This window comes from Podarcis raffonei, chromosome 2 (genome assembly GCF_027172205.1).
Source record: "Podarcis raffonei isolate rPodRaf1 chromosome 2, rPodRaf1.pri, whole genome shotgun sequence".
NCBI classification, from domain to species: domain Eukaryota; kingdom Metazoa; phylum Chordata; class Lepidosauria; order Squamata; family Lacertidae; genus Podarcis; species Podarcis raffonei.
The window spans coordinates 61,129,181-61,153,686 of record NC_070603.1 but is presented as its reverse complement, the minus strand read 5'-3'; the positions used below and the strand labels follow the sequence as shown (position 1 = coordinate 61,153,686).

The 24,506-nt window shown below is 43.4% G+C and overlaps 1 protein-coding gene across 11 annotated transcripts in view; it reads right to left on the bottom strand.

The window, feature by feature from the left end:
• The window catches only part of MYOT (myotilin), a 60,360-nt gene extending 37,329 nt beyond the window's left edge, over nucleotides 1-23,031 (bottom strand). Inside the window, exons 1-2 of one of the 11 annotated variants that reach the window (XM_053376888.1) lie at nucleotides 22,875-23,031; nucleotides 14,953-15,104 (exon numbers count right to left, since the gene is read on the bottom strand). In XM_053376888.1, coding sequence (XP_053232863.1) covers nucleotides 14,953-14,959 — 7 coding nt within the window. In that variant the 5' untranslated portion in view covers nucleotides 14,960-15,104; nucleotides 22,875-23,031. Of the gene's footprint in view, nucleotides 1-36; nucleotides 55-6,652; nucleotides 6,714-7,237; nucleotides 7,461-14,952; nucleotides 15,105-22,874 lie in introns of those variants that run through there. The other 10 variants (XM_053376893.1, XM_053376886.1, XM_053376887.1 and 7 more) reach the window with 10 other exon arrangements.
• Between the last annotated feature and the right edge of the window lie 1,475 nt (nucleotides 23,032-24,506).

Genomic DNA, 24,506 nt, shown 5'->3' with positions numbered 1-24,506 from the left:
AATCATGCTGTTGACACAAACAATAATGACGACTACCTGAATAGCTGAGATGTTTGCACAATTATGCTGTCTCCAGGACAGGGACAGATGTAATACAGAGAGGGTTAGGAAAATATTATGAAGGCTTCATGAAGCACTTTGCCAGAGATATGAAAAGTAGACAGACTATTAAATCTGTTGTAGCAACTAACATTTCTTCTAGTAGATTTTGAAATAAACTCATTTGGGTGAAGGGTGGGGGTGGGAAAAGGAATATCTGAAACCCCCTGGTAAAGAGGTAAGACAGGATTCATTCTAATGCATGGGTGTGTCTTGTGTTGTTAAATAAACATGGTCCATCTGTAAAGTCTTCCACTAACTATGGATATGATGAATTATGCAAACCACATTCAAAAATTTCATTGAATTGCTATTTTAACAGGATTGCCTGCATGCTGAACATCTATGGTGTACAGTGCTTTAAAATTCTATTTGGGTTCATACATTTTGTTTTATGCACATTACCTTTACATCCCTTTCCAGGTTTGAATGGACACAGGAGTTGAATGAATAAGGATGCTTTTGGAGAAGCAATATGATAGAAGTGCTGCTTGTGGTTCAATTTTAGATGCCTCAAGGCTGAGTTAGAGAATTACAAGTAGTTCAACAGTAACATGGCTATTCCTTGATTCACCCAGAGAGACAAGTCACTTTTCTAAAATCTCCTTGTTTATTTACCAACAATGAGAGAATCTACAAGGAATTTTGATTTTTAATTAAAACACTTCATATATTACTTGGAAAGATTAGTGACACACATTTAGAAACAAAGGGACATTTTAAAAGACCCACTTTTCAAAAGATCCACGGGCTATTTAGTAACAAAAATGTTACTATCTCATGAATTTGATGTATCATGAGTGTAAAACTGAGAAGGAACAAATGCATTCATTAACAGATGGGTGGTTCCCCTAAAACCAATAAAATCAAATGGGAGTTTTGCTATAGACTTTTACACAACATGAACTTAGTCCTTTGATAGTATGTCTTTCACTTTGCATGTTTGTTTAAATCGCAGAATTCAAGGCAGTTGCCTCCAGTGCATTGAGAAAACACAGAATTGAAGTCTGGCTGATGTTGCCATGTTATTTTTCATATTTTATGTAATGGTGGTATATTAGTTCCGGTCACTGATGATGCAGAATAAATATGAACTAAAAGCTGCATTTTTAAACTGAATTATCTATTTTAATTATGCATTTTTCTGTCATTTTATTTGTGGTTGACCTTATTATACTGAGTCTGGATTCCAACAAGGCTGCTAAGGTAAGAGAGTTTTATCTTTCCCCAATCAAATGTAGCCCTGAAGAAGTTCTGAATCAGCAGTAGAGGTCAGCTAAGAGACATCACAATATCCTATGGCAATCAATTCTGTAAGAGGATTTTCTTACAGAATTTGCTCATCTGGTATTTTTTTTACAGATGAACAGGAATATATAGAGCAAGGAAGTAAAAGCTTAATGTGATCATCTGAGCCAACATGACAGGTGACAAGAAGGAAGAGAATTAACGTTCTCAAATGAATTTCTAAAACGTGCTAAATGCTAGTCACAAGAGACTCCTGTATAGAGCATAGAGATGTAGAAAGTCCAGTAAGCATTCAATGCATGAGGTTTGTAGGTCCCAACTTTTACAAAGCCTTTTATAAATATATTTGGTAGCATTTAAGAACAGATCCAGCTTTTTAAAAAGGCTCCTCAATATTTTGCCTTTGAAGAAGAGATAGCATAAAATAGAGATGCCAGCTAAAAACATGTCATTACTTGTACTGCTAATGCCATGAGAAGGCTCGTGATATTTGAGAACTAAGCACTGGCAATTTTGATAGATCAGTCGGTAGAGCATGAGATTTTTAACCTCAGGGTCATGGGTTTGAGCCCCACATTGGGCAAAAGATCCCTACATTGTAGGGGTTGGACTAGATGACCCTAGTGGCCCCTTCCAACACTATGTTTCTAGGTAGGAAAACTACACATCATAGACTTAGAGTGCTATAAGTAAAAATCTGTCACTAGAAACACCGCAGAATGTTTGTTCCCATTCAGAGGAAATTAACCGCTGTTGGAAGACATCCAGTGACAAGGAGGTGGGGCGGAAAAATGACCATATACCAAAATGGAATTAATACAAAAACAATAGTATGTAACTCAGGGAGGATAGTTCTCCTCTCCGCCCTCAGATCTTAGTTGTTTAGTAAAGAATTACCATATGTTTCCTAAGAAGCTATTCTTGCAGAGCCTCCTAGTGGCAAAGATTTACCTTTTGGCAGATCTGTTAAAGCCATTCAACAATAGCAAAAATCCAAGGGAATTTTTTCATGGTGGCCCTTTACTGTTTCCTGGATCATCATCATTTGCCTGCTGGTGGTGTCAGACATGATGTTGCCAGTCATATTTCCACCAGTACTAGCACCTGTGAAGAACTTTATGTGAAAAGCGCCTGTAGCTGCTTTCTCTTCTCCAGATTCTTGAATTGTATTCTGATGCATCCAGAGGCCCAGTAAGAAGTTGGAGCTCAGAGGTAGGTACATGACTGTACTAACTCAAAACTAACTTGGTTGGGCTCTCCACATTTTTTTTAAAAAAAGGGGTGCAAGATAAAATCTCTCTTGGATTTGAGATTTTTAAACGTGGAGAGGATTAAGGGAACAAAATGGAAAATAGATGGCCTTACTTGGCACCCAGGAGAAAGGCAAGTAGACTTTCAGTATGTTTTCAGTTCAGCTAGTTGTACGTTAACAAAACAATCCAGATTAGGAAAATAGGGACAAATTTGTAAGGTATCTTCCTCATCACTGCATATTCTCAGCTAGATCTCACATACCTGGGATTAAGGACTAGAGATAACTGGCCCCAGAGGGTGTGATAGATACTTATCTGTGCCTTTCCCCTGCATGGCCTCTATGGTTTTCAGGACATCTTTTTCTTAGTCAATTAACCACTAATGCAAGGCAATAATAGACTCTTGGATCCATGGGGCTTTTTTTGTTTGTTCTGAGACTATGGAGTTCTTCATTTGATCTCTACTCCCCCAGCTATTTTTATTTGCTCATCTGTCAGCAACCCCTTTGAAAGTAACTGCTCCATGCTTGTTCCCTGAGCAGCTTCTCTAAAATTAATGAAAGTCGGTGGGTTCCCCAAGGATGCAAGAAAATCCCTGGAACATGTTCTTTTGTGGGTGACTATGTAGGGGGTATATGCCCACATTAAGTTATGACAGGGAGAAGAGAATGCCAAGAAATTTGTGCTAACAGGTCAGAGGGGTATTTAAAAGTCAACATCCAGTCAGAACAGCTCAGTTGCAAGCCAAATAGAGGATGACAGAAAAATTAACTTTTTATTTAGTACAATTTGACTTGTGCTTGCTTCATGTCTGCATCCTTGAAGCTAAAATAAAGATATTTGGTTAGGAACAGTCCATTCTCTGTGTGTAATTTCTTTTCTAAAGCCACTGATTCCTTAATTGTGCTGGCTTTTTGTTTTTAATACCTGCATTTTGTTCTTTCTTACTGCCATAAAGTATTTCCAAGTTCTGTGCTCTTTATAAACATTTCAGAAATTCCACACAAACTGGCCATATTCAAAATGTCATCAGAAACAGGCTTTGCTTGGTCTCTCAGAAAATCTTCTTCTTCTTCTTCTTCTTCTTCTTCTTCTTCTTCTTCTTCTTCTTCTTCTTCTTCTTCTTCTTCTTTTTTGTCTCTCAGAGAATCTTTTAAGTGTTGAGGAAACTTTCACAGGGCTAAGCAACTGCTCAGAAGTACTTTGAAATCTGAAATAAATAGTTTTGAGGAAAACCCTTATTTGCTACTTTAAGAACCCATCGCCAAGTGCCAGGTCCAAATTCACCTTAGAAGTGTGCGTGTGTGGGGAGAATCCCACTCCCTATTCAAACAGCACACCCTGGGTGCGCCCATCCATATAAAGGCCAACATGTAACTCAAGGAGACATTGCTAAGATTGTGGACATTGGTTATGAGCATGATTCAGTACTTTTGCTATCCTGGGATGAGGTAGTCTTTTGCTGTCCCACAAGCAGCCCTGAATTACTATTTGACACAAACATTGTGGCTCCTGCTCTTCTACAATTCTATAGTCTGAAATGACACAACACTGTGTGAATGCAGTTAATGTGCATGCTTTTAAAAAGTTTGATTAGCAGCTGGCCTGAGGCAGGAGGTGGGAGGAGAGAGAACAGAAATGGGACTGGGTGAGGAGGGATAGTTCAACTATTCTCCTTCCATGGTCCTGATGACAGCTATTTGCATCAGAAGGCAAGCTTCCATGGGCACCAAATCATATATACTAATAGCAAAACTCATTCTCCAAGCATCAGACCTGGTATAACCATGCTCAAGAGGGAGGTATCAGCTGGCCTAAGGGAAACAAAGTTTTTGCAGAAGTACTTAAAAACCCAAGGGGGTGGGGGTGCGAATCCCAGAACAGCCCAAAGAAAACTGTATGCATTAAGAGGCCATAATGAATGTCTGCTGGGCAGTGGTGTTGGGGAAATGCAGTACAGTACTCTGGAAAAGCATGTGGCTTGCTGACATCTTGAACAGGAGTGCTGTTCAATGAAACGTTTTAGTGCAGGTCCCACCTGAATGTTCTAGTTTCTGTTCTACAGATCTGGCAGCTGCTACTCCTAGCACTTGTGGATAACCCTGTCAAGTAACAAACTTTGTCAATTTGTGCAATATTCTCAGCAGGACACAGGTACATTCTTGGGGGTGTCGCTCAGTGGTGGAAGACATGGTTTGCATGCAAGAATTCCCAGGTTTGGCCCCTGCCTTCACCAGGAAGGACTGGGAAAAACTCCCTGTCTGAAACGTTGGAGAGCTGCTGCTAGTCAGTGTGGGCATACAGAGCTAGATTGGCCAATGGTCTAATTTGGAATACTGGCATCTTCCTATGATCCAACCTGAGCCACAAATCAAAACATTTTTGTTCCAACAATAAAATTGTTTTTGGTGAGGGACTGAAGGTCTAGTAATCTTATCACCTGACCTAGCAGCTGCTGCTCTGAGCCATTTGTTCTCCAGTACAAAAGCCTTATTGCAACCCACTGGTAGGCTCTACCTCCCTACTTGGTAATCACCAATGTGTGTCATATACAGTTTGGTAAACCAATTCATACAATGACTGTACAAATCAAACTTCAGCCCTTATATTGCAAAAGCTTCAGCTACATTTCCCCCCCATCGTTGGTTTAGCTCACCAAGAGCAAGGATTTACAAGAGTTACAACTCAAGCCATGTAGGGCTTTCTAATGGAATGTCAGCTTTAACTGCACCCGGAAGCAGGTAGGAAGCCAGAGTCTCTTCTTTTTGCAGAAATGGAGTAATAAAATGATATGGTCCTAACAGCAAACACTTGCTAAACTGGAGCAAGCCGCACCTGCTGGGGCTTCTAAGAAGTCTTCAAGAGTGGCACTGTACACAGCACATTGCAGTAATACTACCCATCTTTTCAAAGATCTGTGAAAATGGCTGAATGTGAAGCAAACACTTGTAATCATTCTACAAAGTGCAACAGGGAGCACTTTCGGCCACTGATGCATGCAGAGATATGTTTTTCAGCATCTTGTAACAGACTATTTCTTAAGGTTGTAATCGCAGAGTCCTTTGTTAATACAGTGCTCCTATTGCAGATTGTATGAGAGCACAGGTCATTGTTTCCTACTTTAGCTGACTGGCTTGGAAGGGCTAGCACACTTTTGAACAGAAAATTGTCTACAAATAATGTTTAGCTGTGCACTTGGTGAAATTCACTGCCATAATGTGCTCTCATGACAAATGGTTTATCTCACTTCTCATTAAATAAGTCCAAAACCTAATTTCTCAGACACTTAGACAACTTATTCAGCTGTCCTCAAATGGGAAAACATTGCAACTTGAGAAAACAAGGATTTATCACAGGTCAACTTAAAGCCACTAAAATGGAAGAATAATGCCAAACCCATGCACTTTCAAGCAGAGACAATCTAATAATTCAAAGAGAATATAAAATACACCAAACACTGCAAATTTAGAGGATGCAGTGCTGAATTTAGATGTATTCTTCACAAGCACATACTTCAAAAAAAGCTAATAAAATCGGAATTGATCAATCATCCCATGGGGCTCAAAGAATGAAGGATAGGCACCAGTAAGAACCATAATAAATAGATTGGAGTATATAATGGACAGTGTGCTGCAGCATATGGAGGGCTACATTGAACCGATGTTTACCCCGTGGATGCAAGTTTTCTGTGGGCATCATTACTCAGCTAAGAGGTTGAAATATTCAGAATCAAAGATGAACAAATGGCTGCCCAATTAAAATGAAGGTGAGTGTGATCTATGTATTTGTTCTTCTTCATACTGATTCCTGAAAGTAAAAGTCCAGAACCGATATGGCATTTGCAAGAGAACAACAACGAATCATGGCTATCCTGTTGTTGTATAGGTTGGGCTTGTACATCAGCTGCTGTCTTCCTCCCACTACCTTCCCCCCAAGAAAAACAACAACAACAACAACAACAACACACCTCTGAATTTTTATACACTCTCTTTCTGGCCACTAAATCCACAGTAAAATATACTATCTTTTATAAAAGCAAATTGCATGTTTACACTTTGCCTTTTGCAGAGTGCTGCTTCTTTGCGAGTTCTTTCCTAGAGGAGTGCAACAGTGCCTCAAAATATACCACAAACATAATTAGGTGTTTTGATAGCAAGTGGATGCGGATTTTTTGGATTAACGGAATAGCAGAGGTCTGTGTTCCTGCCAGACAATCTATCCATTAGCGCTAGGAAGCCCAGGCCATGGATCCGGCCTGTCTGAGGGATGTATAGCAGAATCCACTCTTGGAAACCTGATCTGATAAACTTCTAATTTTAACTATGTGTGTAGCATTTAATATAGAAGCAGCTGATGGTGCATAAATCTACTGGCCTGTCAAGCAGCTCAAGTGCAGGGCTAAAGCAGAGGTCTTTCTTCCAGCTGAAAGCGAAAGCCTGGAAGCTGCGCTTTGGTTTTTTAACGTGCTGCCATTGCACCTGAAAAACAAACAAAGAGCAACGCAACCTCCTTATTACAAAACACAAAAGGTGTATAACACCCCAAAGCACTGTCAGGGCTTAGCACTGTAATCACAAAGTTGTGATCAGATTATTTTTTTTTGCCCGATGGTTAAATGACATGCTGTTTTTACATACCTGTTTGTGTTTGTATAAGCAGTAAAAACAAATACAAAAAAATTCTGGTCATACAATCTTCCAGAAAAGACTACTGTTCAAACCTGAGTGTCCCTGCTGAGACTCATCAATCTCCTTGGAAAATGTTGCATGCAAATCGCACCGCAAAAGTTTTCAAAGGGTGGCCTTCCATGAGCGGAGGCTAAGCCGTTGGTAGACCCTTGAGCTACTGGGTGTCACACTAATCACTTAGGGATAAATTGAGGAAGTGATCTCAGGGTATGCTCAGATTTCTGTCTTTTTGTCAGCTGACTCAAGATTACTAGGTAGAACACCAGGGCCTGAACTGTCACTGCCAGAAAGTGATTGTTGAGCTAATTTGTATACTAACCTCTGGGTAACAAGGTCTGTAAACAAATTGCATGACATCAGCACATGCATGTGTAACACCAGCAGCTAAGGAAATTTCAAGGCAGTCTCTATTTTAAGAGGAACAGAAATGACTTAAATGTAGATAAGTATGTCACACCATTCTGCATTTATTTGCTTCCTCCAGGAAATAGAGAAAGCATATCGAGTCATTTAATTGAGCCTGAATTTCTGCTTTAAAAAAAACTGTTTATCTGAACATGAAATTGAACATTGTTTTCACAGCACTACCAATGACACCTCAATACATTAGCATTTAATATTAAACATATCTAATTCTTGGACAAGAATGTGTCTAAGAACCTATAATACAACAATAAGACGGTTAAAGCTAAGTTTAGAATTGACTGGCACACAAAGCAAAAGTTGGAAACAGTTCAGAGAGCTTTACAGTGTTATCCTTAACTCAGAAGTTAAGTCCCTCCTTGGCTAAGTGTCTAGGATTGCAGCCTTAATTTATGTTATTCTTCCAGACCACTAGCCCACCCAAGTAGAAAGCTTGGGAGTCAACACAAAATTTAAAGGTCAGTTACATCCAGTGCTTTTTTTCTAGAAAAATAGGTGATGGGACCCACCATGAAATTGTTAAAGTAAGTGCCACACTTTTTAACAACTACAACAAAAAAGAGGTGCTGGTACTGTGTACACTTGAGTACCCCCTTTAAAAAAAGCACTGGTTACATCAGTAATTTCAGTACTGGTGTTAATATGGTTCCCTCAACTGTAGACCATGGCAGAAGAAGGGTAAGAAGGAATTAAACCTCTGGATGAGGCCTTTCCAGTGTCACGAGGCTTTTCGCAATCTGGAATACCTCTGCTGTCCGAAAATAAAGTTGTCTTTGTCACTGCCAATCACCAGTCACCCTAAGCAGAACTTCCCAAGAGCCTAACTCACCCAAAGACTCAGTTCATGAGACAGCTTCCAAAAAAACCCTCGTAACCCAACACCACACACATTTGTACAGTAAACGTACACATGCAGGAAGCCTCACCCTGCTTCCTTTCCATGCCAGCTGACACGGTTTAACCAACCTATGTGGGTGATGTGTCCATACACTACCAAAAATAGGGTGCTGCTCAAACCATGCAGAAATGTTTTTTTTCACAACAGCCAGGCCACAGTGACAACTTATTCATTAGGTCTAAATCTTCAGAAATGGAGTCCTATTACAAAGTCCTGTTACAGACTGAAGGACCCCGATGATGCCATTGTGCACGACCTCAAATGCATTCTGAGGAAATGAGATATGACTGTCGTTAAGCGGCAGCTGCTGATGACAAAAGTACTGGGAGGTGTGTGCAGTCACTTCATAGACTGCTAGATATGTACCTGCATTCAAAACATGCCTCAGTCAAAGTCTTGGGCTCAGAGGCTTTGGAAAAGCCATTGTTCCTCTGCCTTTGTTTTCTGACATATGTTCCATTACAGCAGCCTCTTCCTTAATAATGGAATTGTTGCAAGACAGCCATCAATCATAATCAAGCAGTCACACTTCTAACGAAGTGAGGTTGACTCATATACCAGCTGACTAGGAAGCAAGTCCCTGTAACTCAATGGAGCTTACTCTCATGGTCATTATGTATAGGATGACTCTGTAAGACTCACCATGTTCTCATTGTAAAACCAACAAAGTTATAATTATAGCTCTTTATAAGCATAAATACCTAAAAGAAATTATGGTGGTAGTAAATATAATGTGTATATATACGTGTACACACACACACACACACACACACACACACACACACACACATTATATTTGCTATTGCTATAATTTATATATGATAAAATATATAAACAAATATATAATTATAAACTTTCTTGAAGCTGTATAACTAGAAACACATTGCAAAGCCACTTTTTAAAAGCAAATAAAATAGCAACCAGTTTGCACACTGAAACATTTAAACTTACCAAAAAAAATTCGTTTCTTCAATGCTTCTCCAAAAAAACCAACCCTCTAGGGCAGCTGGATTACTCCAAGATACACACATAAATATATACACTCAGGCTCAACGGCAGCTGTAAGCTAAAGGCTCATCAAAGAATTAAAGTGAAAGCAAACCTACCAGATTAACCCTTACAATGCTGGAATTAAACTACAAATAAAAAAATATTCATCAGCAATCAGTATTAACATGTAAGAATGTATGTATGTATGTATGTATGTATGTACAAATAAGATTTATAACCCACACTTCACCATGAGGTCGATCCCAGGGTAGAGGCTGAATGCCAGCAGTGAGTATGGCCAATGCATGTACATATGCATAGACATAAATGCACGCTCCATTTGCAGACCATATACACCTACGCTCACCATACATGCACATTCACCACATAAATAGTGCACGCGCACATCACAGACTTTCAGGCACAAAGCACTCTCTCCCTCTCTTTCACTGCTCTCTCTCACACACTCATACATACACTTTCTCACACAAATGCCCATGCTGATGCAGGCACATAAAACAAAACACACCATTGGCATTTCCACAGCCTCCCAACCAATCCAGCTCTGGTAGTTGATGGAAATAATGCCTTTTGCTTTACACAGGTAATTATGTGCAAAATAAAAGGCAGCCCTTCTCCCCACCCTAACTTTCCAGCGCAAGATTTAGGTATAGCTGTCAACTTTCAGATTTGAAAAAAAGGGATCAGCAGCCTCGAAAATAAGGGATCAGCAGCCTCACCTGTCCTGGGGACAGTCTATGGGATATCTAACAATCTGAGATAGCCCCGGGAAGCAGTGGGAAACGGCACTGGAATAAGGGAATTTCCCACAAAAAAAGGGAAGGTTGACAGCTATGGATTTAGGGTGGTACAAATGGCTCCCCCCCAGGGCACTGAGCCAAGGGAGTGCAAAATACAGTGGTACCTCTGGTTACGAACTTAATTCGTTCTGGAGGTCCGTTCTTAACCTGAAACCGTTCTTAACCTGAGGTACCACTTTAGCTAATGGGGCTTCCCGCTGCCGCCACACGATTTCTGTTCTCATCCTGAGGTAAAGTTCTTAACCTGAGGTACTACTTCCGGGTTAGTGGAGTCTGTAACCCGAGGTGTTTGTAACCTGAGGTACCACTGTAGTACAATTGAGTGCGTGTGCAGAATGGAAGGTGAGAGGGGGACGGCTCTTTAACAAATAGTTCCAAAAGGATTTGCTGTGAAAATAATAAATGGGTGGGAGGGGGCGCCAAATTTCATCCTCACTCTGGGCACCGTATTACCAAAGTCCACCCCTGCCGATACTTGACTGCGGTTGGGTGTAGACATTGCTTTTTAAAGAGCTTTATGTCCCATTTTAACATGGTGGTAATGTTCAGCTAGTGCTCAGATCAAAGATGTGTGCAGAGCAAAGCTTAGGTCCCAAGCACAGAACAGCTAAAATCTCCCAGAATTCTTTATCCATGGTATTGACCTGCAGGACAGGAATGGTAAACATGTAACCCTCAATTTATTGCTGGACTCCAATTCCAACCAGCCCCAACCAGCATGGCCAGTGGTCAGGAATCATGGGAGCTGTAGTCCAACAACATCTGGAGGGCCACAGGTTCTTCACGCCTGCTGTAGAGTATAATAATAATAATAATAATAATTAGAACTGAAGGGTTGGAAGGCACCACAAGGGTCATTTAGCTCAATGGTAAAGACAGTTAACACATTTGTGGACAGGTAACGGAGTACCTTACCTGCATTTGTTTTTGTTAAACAGTTCATATTTCTATCCAGAGTTGGGATGCAATAAAAGTAAAAATAACTTGCTCTGAAAAAAGATGTGCAATATAATATCCCTGGGATAGCTCAGTCAGTAGAGCATAAGACTCTTAATCTCAGGATCATGGGTTCGAGCCTCATGTTGGGCAAAAAGATCCTGCATTGAGGGGTTGGACTAGATGACCCTCGTGGTCCCTTCCAACGCTACAATTCGATGATGATGATGAGGGTGATGGTTTTTATTATTTATGCTACGTAATGCCAAAATAGGCTTCTAGTATAAAAAAACCCTGTTACATTTTCGATAGATTCAGTAAAAAGTAAAAGTTACTGACACTACTTTCAGTGGTGTTAAGTAGAGTGCATAGAACCTCCTCTGAACATTACTGATGTTGTGGGTTTTACACACCCACACATACTCCTCTACCCTAAGGAATTCAGCATCACTCCTTGTCATCTTTGTCTAGAAAGACTGACGCAAAGGAATAAAGAAAAGTAGCTCTGAACTAGCGTAGATTGATACCCTTTTCCTTCTGCCCTTAGCAACTGCAGTCCAGCCCCTTTTAGACATAGAATTAATATATTCCAAGACAGATGGCATGGCTTCCATCCAGGCCCAAGTCACAGCATCTCTCTTTTTAAAAAGAAAGCATTTCCCCCACCATATCCCTTGCCAGCATTCTGAGAACAGTGTGAAAACTTCCCAGAGACTTTTCAAGCTTATAGCCACTCTCTCATCCTGCCAGGTTCCTGTGACACACATAATCTTTAATCCATATGTGGATACACTGTCCTTGTTCTCCCCCCCCCCAAAAAAAAAAAATGTTTAGGGGCACATTCATTTTCCTACTCATAATTGAAATACTGTCCCTCAATGAGGCCAAACTTAGATTCACAAAATGTTTAGGGGTATGCGTCCCCCTGCGTCCCCCCAGAAAAAAAGTACTGCACTGTCCCTACCAAACTGTACCCTCTCACTTTCATGACTGGTTGTTTTCCTGTCTTGCATTCAGTGGGCTACCCTAATCTACGACACCCCGTCACTCCACTCGGCTGCCCTATTCAAACACCACCAGTTTATGACTTCCTAAATTACCACGGTGGGCTAAATTACATGCTTCCCAGCTGGTGTGCAAATCATCAGTAACTTTACACCAACATTTGTCACTACTGGGTATGACCCGCATATGTCCAGTGTGAGCTGCAGCTGCTTGTTTGGGGGTGCCGTTGCCTCTTGAATAATTTCTTATGCCTGAAGAGCTTAGAAGAATGTGTGCTTCCCTTCGAAGACCCATCCTCTTTCCTGGGCAGTAATTGAAGTCAACAGGATTCACTCAGATCCTGTGGCAGGGTAGTCTGATACAAGGAATTTCAACTATTATTCACCTCATGGCATCATAATTACACAGTGAACTTTTGACATGGGCTTGAATGCAAGGATGGCAAGGGGGTGGCGGGGGGGGGGAACAACTATTCAAACAATTTCAAACTTTTCACAGGGTAAGGAAAAGAAGCAAAGCAGCTGGCCTAGAGTCTGGATACTTGAGGTTCTCCCCCATTCCCTCCTCTTCTTGATTGCCTTGACTTCTCTTCACGAGAAGATTACCTATCAACAACATCTTTTGGAAATATAACCCATTTAAAGAATGTTAACCAACTGCAAGGGGTTGATAAATATTAAATGTTAAAATATTAAAAATGTAAAATGTATAAAAATGTATATCTTCCTTCTGGAGGGTCTCTGTGTGTATTGCCACTGGGCAGGGGGATTGCATGGATACGTGTGTAAATACCTGCACAATGAACTCATCTACCGGCTTCAATTGAAGTCGGAAGGTCATGGGTCTTCACTAAGAGTCTGCCGCAGCCCTGCTCAGCTTCTCTATGGGCACAGCAATCCTCTACTCACATTCCTTTGGGTCTGGAGTTACGCTGTCACTACACTTGTGGGATGGTCACCGTATCCACTGTTTGCTCAGCCCAGGTGGGAAAATGAAAAACAGAAAATACAGAAAATGTTATGTCCCCAGCATCCCTGGAGACACTGTTGCAGCCCACCAATCAGTGGTTGGACCAGCAATGAAGCCCACATGCCACATGGACATGGAAGCAGCCAATCCATGAAGACTGAGGTGGAGTCCCATGTGGCTCTAATATGCAAGAAATGCACAGAAGCAAGTAAAGGCAGTGGCCAATGCTAAAGATCCATTCTAATAATGCACAAACACATCTGATCATGGAATCATTGGTTCAGATCCACACTAGGACATTTCACCTCCTATTATCATCATATATTTTTTACTGAAATGGGTTGCCTACTGGTACGGTTGGAGGGACACAATTTAATACCTGCATGCTCCCGGGATCACTGGCCCAAAGTCCCCCAATGAGAGGACTTCCAGTGCTGCCAACAGCAGATCCCACGATAGCGGATGCCAGCCGTGCAGTTAATTAAGGATAATCTGGGAGTAATTATCCTTACAACTTTCACTTACGGATCGTTCGATAACTGCCTCTTGTTCCGATGGAAAGCGGAGGCTACAGAGTGCATAGCACTGTACATATTGGAAACTCCCCAATGCGGTCGCCATGAGCGGAGGTACTTCTGTTTCTTTTAAGAAGGATCTGAATTTGGACTTAAGAAACAGACATGTTCTGGATGAAGGAGAAAGATAACCTGCTAAATGAATCAGCCACTGAGTGCCAAGGTTTTGATCTGGAGAGGACTCTCATAGTAATTGGAATGCTACGTAAGGGAAGAGGAGCCTTTTTCTCTTTTCACATTATATTTACATTATATTTGCTGTGCTATGAGTCGGCAAGTCTTCACTGAATGAATTACAATTATATATGGGATTCATATATGGGATATACAATTATATATGGGATTCAACAAGAACTTATAAGTTTCTTTATGGAATGCTTTAAAGAATAAAAAGGTAAAGGACCCCTGACAGAAGTCCAATCACGAACGACTCTGGGGTTGCGGCGCTCATCTCGCTTTACTGGCTGAGGGAGCTGACGTTTGTCCGCAGACAGTTTTTCCAGCATTTGACATCCACCCCACAGTGTATGGGGTTGATAAACTGGTGCTGGTATGCTATATTTCTCATGTTGCTTCTTCAGGAAATCCTCCCAGCTCACTGAATGATCCAACAGCCATGCTTTCTAGCAGCCTCTCAAATAATTTGCTGCTTTATATACATTCCCAGGTGATGCTAAAGTTCAAGGATTCTCATCTATCTAATGTATTTCCTGCTGTCATTTAAACTAACGTCACCCCAAGATGTGTATGAGTGCTTACTGCTAATCTGAGGAGTCTTGGGACATGTTTGGATACTTGCCAGTCCACAGAAATGCTGCCTGGTTATTCAGCTATAATATCCATCAACATGGTGCACTTAAATGTTTTCCTTCAGTTCTCAGTCCCATAACCATATTTGCAAAATACACTGGACAATAGCAACACTTTCTTTCCAATATTTACAACATGAGAAATATCCTTCCTCTGCTTTCTTGCATGCTCTAAATCCATTTCTATTTACACTAGTGAGAGTTAGTTTTCAGGCAGATTTGCTTTGACAAATTTTACCTCTCATGCTTTGGTGTTTCCAGTTTGATGCATAATGTTTACTGGTCCTTGAGGCTGCTTCTGGACATCCAAGGCTTGGCCCTGAGACTGTGAAACAAACCTGTCCCCTTACCTTCCAGGTTCCAGAAGAGGTAAGAGAGGGACAGAGTAAGCTGTGGACCAAGACTAACAGCTAGGGATGGGGGAACAATTTGATCCAATCAGCATTTAAAGGTAAAACTTACCTTTCCAAAGCACTAGGTGAACCAAAACACAGTCATCCTTTGAAACCTGAAATTCAATGAATTTTACAGTGCAGTTCTCCGGCCAAATAATGCATACAAAATGCATGTCCTGGGGTAGGATGTGCATAAAAATATATTTATTAGTGAAAATAACATACACAATGCATAATAATAGAGGGGGAAGTTGTTCTGTTAGGTTGAAGTGTAACATGTATCTCAGTAAACATGTACCACACCAAAATGCTGGTGAATTTTCACGAGGACTTAAAAAACATAAATCACAAACTGATTTGGAAATGTAGAGAACTGAACTTAAGACTGAAAGAAATTATGGCAACCCTATTGTTTACTGATCGAAGCCAGTAAGCCTAAAGCTGCTGAACAGGTTGTATGACATTTCTGTCCTGTCCAGGCACCTTTTGATACCTGAACACAATGACCTTGGGCATGATCTTGCCAGATGTATGCCTGCTCATGTTATATACATTTTTTAAATTTATCCATTGGAACCAATGAGCCACATTGCTTTATCAGGATTGTCTCTGATTACTTATGTGAAGACCAAAAGTTCCACTGGTGAAGTTTTTAAAAAGAAAATTGTAGAATTGCCCCCACACCTGTGGTGTCTCCTGTCACTTTGTGTGAAAATCATTACTGGGGGTGGGGGGAAATACCTTGTCATTATTTGCACCTGGTTTGGATTATTCCACAAGACTTCCCCTTAGATCGCCGGTTGTTGTATATTATAACATGTTCCCATTTACTTAGTGCACTGAAATCCCTTGCATTTTTAATCCTTTGTGACATGATGAAAGCTGCTGGATGCATAACGATTTTGGAAATCTCCCTGTATTCTTTCCAAACAAGTTCACTGATGGAATCCTTAAATTTTAGGAGCCTCAATCAAGATGGGTGGAAGGCCACTGGAAAGGCTAAAGGTTTGTGCACTGGTCTCATGCTTCCAAATTTGCTCTACCTGCTGCTCTGCTGATTGTATGGAGTCATTAATTACCATACAGCTAACTAGCAAGATCTATATTTTATTCCCCTCACTGAAACAAATGGAAGTTGATTGAAATACAAATGTTGGGAATTAATGCAACTGAAGATAGCATTCACTGATATACCTCAGCATTGAGCCTGTTTCCCCCTCTATGATTCGTATCTTAATTCAATCTGTAGCCTTTTTAATCCATGGGTAGGAATAATTGTTGCACCCGAGCAGAGACAAAAGGAGCCAAACAACACCAGGGGGCACAGGCTGATATTCTCGGGTCAGAGCTATAACCTGGGGGCGAAGCATGCGAGAAATCATATTGCGTGTCATTGTATGCAAGCATTGCAGCAAGCAAGGTACAGAAAAGCAAAAAATTAGCAAAATGAAAAGTGGGCCAAGCAGCAGCAAAAACAGGCCTTTTGCCCATCCTAGGTTTGGCAACCAGTCAAGTCATGACATGTCCCAGCCCTCCCAGGTTTGGGTAGGAATATGGGCCACTGTTTCAAGTCCTGTTGCCAAATTGCGAATGGCCTTACCATGATCAGAGATGTTAAAGCGACAGGCCCCACCCGTGAGATTTAACGCTGCACAAAAGCCACCATGTTGCGCCAGGAGAAAGTCCAACGCTAATCGGACTGAGAGAAACGCATTGCGTGTCTGTCAGCGCTGCCCGAGGTCCCAGCTCACACAAGACCAACGCTGCTTCGTTCTTTAGTATAAAAGTCTTTATTGAAGTTCAGTTTCACTTCCACACGCGCAGCGTGCAACGCTACGTCTGTAACCTTAGACCGCCGAAGCTCCGTCTGAATCTCCTCCCCCCTGACACCAGTTTAAGATTCTAGCCTTACTCCACCTCTTCCTCTGTTCCTTCCTTCTCTGGGTCCGCCTGCTAGTCGGGGTCTCACCCTTCCTAGACTCCTCTGACGCTGAGTCCCCTGACTCTTCCCCCTCCCTCCTTCGGGCTTTGGGACCTGGCTCCCAATCCGGGTTTTCTGCTGTCCCGCGCTCCTGCACATTTGAACTTGGCGCGCGCGCCTCCCACTTTCCTTCTGACCGTTACACTTGTGTCACTGCTCCCTCCCTCGGGGAGGCTAGCTGGACCTGACCTTCCCTCCGTTTCCCCACTTTCCGATGGGGGCGTGGTCAGCCCTGACTCATCTTCTCTCCCCGCTGGAGGAGAGGCTGGTCCTGACTCATGTGACTCTTCCCCCCCACTGCGCTCTGGTGGGGGAGCTGGTCCTGATCCTCCGCTGCTCCCTTGGGAGTCCCCGCTGGCCCCTTGCTTCTGGTGCGTCCCCCCTGGGACCCCCCTTGCCCTTACCATAGGCGCCCCCTTCTGGGAATCTTCTGATTCGCTGGAGAAGCTCATGGAATCTCTCGGGTCACTGTCATATTCCCCTACGCTCCCCTCGGATTCCTCTCCTCCGCTCTCTATTTGCTCTCTCCCCTGTGCTTCTGCTCCTGAGCCTCTGACAGTGTCTTATCCAATTGCATGGCAATTAGCCTAAGGTCTGTGGCTGTCGTGTTAGCAACAATCTCTACCACTGCCTGGAGTCTGATTATGTGGTTCAAGTTATAGGTCGGCCCCCTTGCCCCAGAGATTTTCTCTCCCCGATTCCATGAGGCTGGAGCATAATGGGCCAGTGTCCTTTCCGGAGGCCACTGATTTTTGCCCCAATTCTGGGAGCTGCCACCTGCAAGTGTTGCCAGGTCAGCCGAACGCCTCCTTCTAGGGGGTGCAGAGGCGATCTGGTCAGGAATCCACATGGGGCGTATTAAGTAGGCTGGAAAACAGACCCCATACCATCCTCTTGGGAGGGTATGATAGGCCTACCTGCCACACACCCAGTAAACGTCCTGACCATGGGCAGATATGGTGCCTCTCAGCAAGCGGGCCAGGCATGCAGTCAAATTGGAACCAGAAAAGGTTCCTGTCTCGGACTCAAGCATGTTAGTTGGGGTTGGGAAGGTACGATCACAGTGGGAAGTGCCCACATAGGTCTTGGCGTCATTTGATTTGTTGACACAAAGGCAGCCAGTGATCCTGTGAACCTGGAAAGGGACGGAATGATTCCATAAAGAAGAATGGTTGCCCAGAGGCTGGAAGGCAACAAGTGGAGTTGTAACCAAGGATTCATTCCAAGGCGCAGGGAGGAGAGGCATTCCTCCCAGAGCATCTACAGGGGCCAGAGTGCAGACGGCACAATTGGTCCGATTTGCAGAGAAAGCAACCATCTCAGCAACCTGAATCCACTTATTATATGTGTGGTGGGCCCCCCACGATTGCAGCAGTTGTCTGGTCACTGTGAGTGGTATTGGCATTTCAAAGGTCAAAGGCAGCAGAAATACCAGCACAGGGACCCACAGCCGTATTTGAGCCATTGTATGCACGGGGAGGGGCTTAGGTAAGTGCTAGAGAGTGGGCTGGGGTGTAATTACGCTGAAAGAAAAGACCCACAAGGCAGCCTCCTCTGCAGGGGTGGCGTAAAGCAAACTAGGCCCAGGTACCTTCAATAAGTTCAGTTATGCAAAAGGAAAAGAAAAGAAAATGACAAAATGTCCTCTTTCAATCCATGCTGGATTCTGGAGCCGTGCCAAGCGTCAGCGTCTGGAGTGACGTAGGCAGGGCGGTAGTCTGGTGGGCGTTGGGTCGTCTGGTGGGCTTGGGCATCTTTGGTCCCCTCCAACAATGCTGGAGCGCCTGGGCCAATGTAGATCAGGTGTAGATCAGGTGTTACAGATGTTGGTGACTTTAACAGCTGTAGATAACAGTCTCTGGCCGGTTTACCTGTCAAGAGAAGAGAAAAACAAAGACAGCAGCAACTGACAGAACATAACATCTTCACATAAGGTATAGGCCTAGCAAACATTAATTCAAAAGGGTATGCTTGGCAGGAAACTTCGCAAGGGGTTAACAGTTCTGTTCCTTGGGTTAAGTTTTGCCAGCTGAGTTTTTAAAAGTCTTTGTCTCTGCGCACTATTTTTTTTCCAGAGCTTTTGCGGCCTGTAAACCATGTTGCAAATTTCAGTTGATTTGCCAGTGTCTGTAGAAAGAACAATGCGCTCGTTGCTTCTGGCAAAGTTTCAAATTCCTCAAAGTATCAATTTCTATGTTGCAGTAGCGTTTTGATCTGAGCATACTGCGCTTCTTCAATGGCACCTTAAAAAGAAAAACTTGACAAAGTTCACAGAAAGCATTCACTTGCTTTTTTGAGAAAGTCACTTTCCAGGTTAGTACTTGGGGCAAGGGGGTGGGTAACACTTGGCCTTCTGGGTTTATGTGGCTGAACTGTAAATCCAGAAAGTGTGAGGTTCAGGGTAGCTGGCTGAATGCAGCAGTGTCCTTCTTGGAATAGCTGCCAAGAGATAACGCTCTGAAGCTACCTCCAAGCGCCTGGCACAAGGGGAAAAAAAAAGCTGATGTCCTGTTACTTGCATGATTTTTATAAAAAACAGTCTGTTCAGTTGCTTTTTCGCTGCAACAGTCTTTGAGCAAGAACAGAGATGAGAAGAAATCATTTTTGAGAAATCTTATTGTTCCCAGCCTGTGGGGGTTGGGTGTGTCGGGCGTAGGGCCTGTGGGCATTCCATTTCCCAATGACCCTCTTGCCTGCAGATGGCACACTGGTTTCTTCCCTAGGCGTCTTCTGCCCCTCCCGTGGACACCCTCCGGGACTGAGTTTTTGGCTTTCTGGCTGCTGGCTGTTTGAAGACAAACCCCTAATTATATTGGCTGGGTCCTCTTCGAAAGAAGGATTCTGATTTAAGTGCTTGGAGGTCTGTGGTCCTGGGCGTCGGATGACTCCAGGGGGTCGTACACTCGGTGGGGCGGGGCCATCAAAGTGCAGTTTTAGCGGCCTCAATTGCAACATCAGTATTGTCCGCTGCCCTGAGCTGTTCCCTGGCACAGGCATTTACCTTGCGGACCTCCTCAGTGGTCAGAATTGTGTCCAAAAGCTGACTTACATCACCATAAGTAGGCATATAGGTTTTGAACACACCTTCAAAAAGTCTAATTATTTTTGCAGGATTTTCCTCAAAAGAAGGATTTTGATTTTTCCAATTGCAAATATCGGAGCTTGTAAAAGGGCCATGCTGAATGGTAAAGGTCCTTGGTGGTCTAACGCCCTGATCATTTGGATTTTCCTCAAAAGAAGGATTTTGATTTTTCCAATTGCAAATATCGGAGCTTGTAAAAGGGCCATGCTGAATGGTAAAGGTCCTTGGTGGTCTAACGCCCTGATCATTTGGATTTTCCTCAAAAGAAGGATTTTGATTTTTCCAATTGCAAATATCGGAGCTTGTAAAAGGGCCATGCTGAATGGTAAAGGTCCTTGGTGGTCTAACGCCCTGATCATTTGGCTGTTCCAAAGGATCATACACTTGCTTGAGAGGGGCCACCACAGTGGGTTTGGACAAAGCCTTAGATTTAAGTGTCTCTACATGTTTTGTTGCCCTGTCCCACGCTGTTCTCAAAACCTTTTGCTTTTTTCTCCAATTCTCATCCTGGCACTGGGCTGCTTCTAGAAGCCAGGGGGCCACATCCAGTTCTGTTTTAAACGGTTCTATATACTGGAACACTCTGTCAGACTGCTTACTAGTCCATCTTATCTCTTTATCTAGAGTTTTTCTGAAGTCTTCATCATCACCTTTCTCTTCACCTTCCTTGCTTGCATCACAAGGGGGTTGGGGAGGGGCAGAGGGGGGGAATCTTCTCATTTGGGTCCTCAGTCTGGGCATTGGGCGGAGAAGCAGCCCTATTTGCTCCCAGATTTGGTTGCCTTGGCGCAGTTGCTGCATATGGTGGTGGTGGGGTAATTATCTCCTCTTCTAGGACTGGCAAAACTGGTGGCTTTTTAACTTGTAATTGTACTGAACACAGTTTGACTTGGGCAGTCACAATTCTATTTTTCCGAAGCCATGAGGGATTTTAATCCACATTGGCTTTCCAGATAGAAATATAGGGAATCTGATCTGTGTGGGCCTTGAAAATGTTACTCCATAAAATGTTGACCAAGTTTGGATCAAAGGATCCTCCAGGACGCCATTCTGGTAAATACGAAGGCCAGTCAACTTCACATAAATGTTGGAGTCTGTTTTTTTTTTTTTTTTGAGTTTACATCCCCACTCTTCTGCTTTCGTGGCACTTTTCCAGTTTTCCATAAAGCTTGGTAGTGGTGTCTCAAGAATTGTTTTACTGCTTTTATTTCCCATGACTCTGGGATCCTGGGGACACTGGGACACTCAGCCCTCCTAAAGTTATTTTTTCACTCAGTCACAGGCCAGACGTTGCTTTCAACGTCCCACACACTCAAAACATTCACTGGAGTGTCCCCACACGCACATTCAGAAAAACCCATGCACCTCCCCCAATCCCCTTTCCCCCCCGAAAAACCAAAACCACAACCGGCAGCGCTTCACGACTTCGACCGGGGCCCAGCAGCACCCTTTACTGCTTCTTCTGGGCACAAAACCAACAACCAACCACAACTGGCAGCGCTTAGACTTCGACCGGGGCCCAGCAGCACCCTTTTTGCTGCTTTTCTGGGCAACACCAAAACCAGTGGCACTTCTTCTACCCTGCTGGCGGAGCTGATCAAACTCTCTTTTTGCTCGCACCTATACCTGTGGAGCTTGCTCCCACCTATACCCTGTGGAGCTTACCTTGTTCCTCGAGGTACCTTCTTTCTGCACGGCCATTGCTCTTTCTCTCTGTCACTTTGTCACGTGTCCACTTGGATCTGGGAAGTGAAAAGCTTTTCTGTTCTCAGCTATGTGTTTGTTACAGCGTTTTTGTTACAGAGAGGACTGCTTAGCTCATGCTTTTTGTCTTAGAGGAAAATGCAGTTTTTAAAATGCGTATGTCGAGGCCTGGCTGGGGGGGGGGGCGGAATTCACAAACAGTTTTTTAGGGCTTTCTGGGGTAACCCTAACTGTACCCCTTCAAATCAAATATATGCCCCTATTAAATGCCCCATCAATGAGCATGAATTTCAAGGCTTAATTCACAGAATGAAAAGTTACACCACCCAAAGTCAAAAGGACTAACCACCCCAGCTTGAAACAATGGGCAAAATCCAGCACTCCAGAGTGTGTCTTTATTAACAACTGATATTTTCCCCAGCCATTGGCAGCTTTCTGCTTATCATCCAGGGATGTCCCTGATTTAGAGGAGCCATCCCGGTTTCTGATTTGATCCTGGAATGTCCCACTTTTCTTTAGGATGTCCCTATTTTCATTGGAGAAATGTTGGAGCATATGGAGTTACCTGACCCCCGAGCCATCTGAAGGCAATTCTGTATAGGGAAGGGGTGTGTGTGTGTGTTAAATAAAATAAAAGGTTGGCCATCTTCTTACCCACTCTCCACACACACTGGCTCCTCAGTAGGCCTAGTTTATTTAAGTACATAAGAAGAGCCTGCAGGCCAACCAGATGCCTGTGAGAAACTGGCAAACAGGACCTTCTCAAGAGCCCTCTCCTGTCCCATGGTTTCCAGCGACTGGAAGCATGCTGCCTCCAACAGTGAAGGTAGGAGATAGCCATCATGGCCTGTAGTCCCTGATAGGACTACCCTGCATTAATTTGTCTAATCCTCTGCTTTATTTCTACCTCTCTTTCTGTCAGTATCCCTCTGACCTTAAGTGTTGTTTCCTTATGGTTCTTCCTTCTCCTGCGCTGCAATTTCACTCCCCGCACGTACCTTTGCTCTGCTGAGGCCCTCAGGTAGCTGCCTCCACCTCTGCTGCCTCCATCCGCCCTCAGCAAGAGAGGTTTGCATCCCAGTCACATAAACATGACAGGAGTTTCCCATGCACTTTCACTGGGGCAGAAAAGTAAACAGGATAGTCCCAGTGTGCACTTTGTTGTTGTTTTTGTTTTGTATTGGCCTCATGAACATGGGGGTTCCTCCCAGGCACCTGAGGTTTCTCAGCATGTCCTTCAGCTCTATTTTATGCCCCTGTTAGCCCTGCGTCAATTTTACCTCTTTTTTTGAGGCAAAATTGAGAAACTGAGGAAGAAATGTAAAAGCTTGATGAAAGCATGAAAGTCTTCATCAGATTACATTTACTTCACAGGCTCCAAACAGCTTCTGACTCAATCGAGATCAAATAAATTTAGCTTCTTGACAGGCAGAGTTTCCGTTTTTAGGCCTTGCAAAACCGCTCCTGAATGTGTGGGATCCAATCCAACAGCTGCTCTCTCTCTCTCTCTCTCTCTCTCTCTCTCTCTCTCTGCTTATGTCTGTGAAAACACATTTGTGTTCCCTCAATCAAATGTTTCAAGGTTTCTTAGTAGAAATAATCAAGAGATAATTTATTCTCTCTCTGTTTTTAAACCCACTGTTTATGAATGCTCACCCCATTAATAAAATATGACTGCAGACAAATGCACAGCTATTTGAAAATAAATTCTGTCAAACTCATTGATGCTTCTGAGTAAGCATGTATAGGTTTGGGATGTACATCAATTTGCTGTGGTGATTATGAAAAATGTCTGTTATCATTATTACCTGGAGAGAAGCGTGAGAAAGCATAGAGCTTCTATACTTCTTCATCAGTTGTGGGGACTCTGGTGCCCTCCAAGGCTTTTTTTTTCAACCAAAACTCAGTTCTGGCACCTCTCATGTGGGCGCCATTGCCATTATAAGAGAACAAGGGAGGCGTTCATGGCGAGTTCTGGTACCTCTTTTTCTAGAATAGCACTGGTGCCCTCCCAGTGTGATTGGAGTCCAATATTCATCAGCCCCAGATGGCAAGGCCCAATTGTCAAGGGTGATGAAAGCCATAGTCCAACAACCTCTGGAAGGCCACAGGTTCCCTCGCTGTCTTACAGATTAAGGTAAAGGTACCCCTGCCCGTACGGGCCAGTCTTGACAGACTCTGGGGTTGTGCGCCCATCTCACTCAAGAGGCCGGGGGCCAGCGCTGTCCGGAGACACTTCCGGGTCACGTGGCCAGCGTGACAAAGCTGCATCTGGCGATCCAGTGCAGCACACGGAAACGCCGTTTACCTTCCCGCCAGTAAGCGGTCCCTATTTATCTACTTGCACCCGGAGGTGCTTTCGAACTGCTAGGTTGGCAGGCGCTGGGACCGAGCAACGGGAGCGCACCCCGCCGCGGGGATTCGAACCGCCGACCTTTCGATCGGCAAGCCCTAGGCGCTGAGGCTTTTACCCACAGCGCCACCCGCGTCCCAATGTCTTACAGATTAGTCTTGTATAATATTGTTGCATGCCACCCCAATCTCCAAACTGTGTGAGATTCCAGGAGTTCCAGGCACTTACTCAGGGTTTGGTTTCCTTGGAATGAGGGACAGCGAAGATTTTAGTGTCT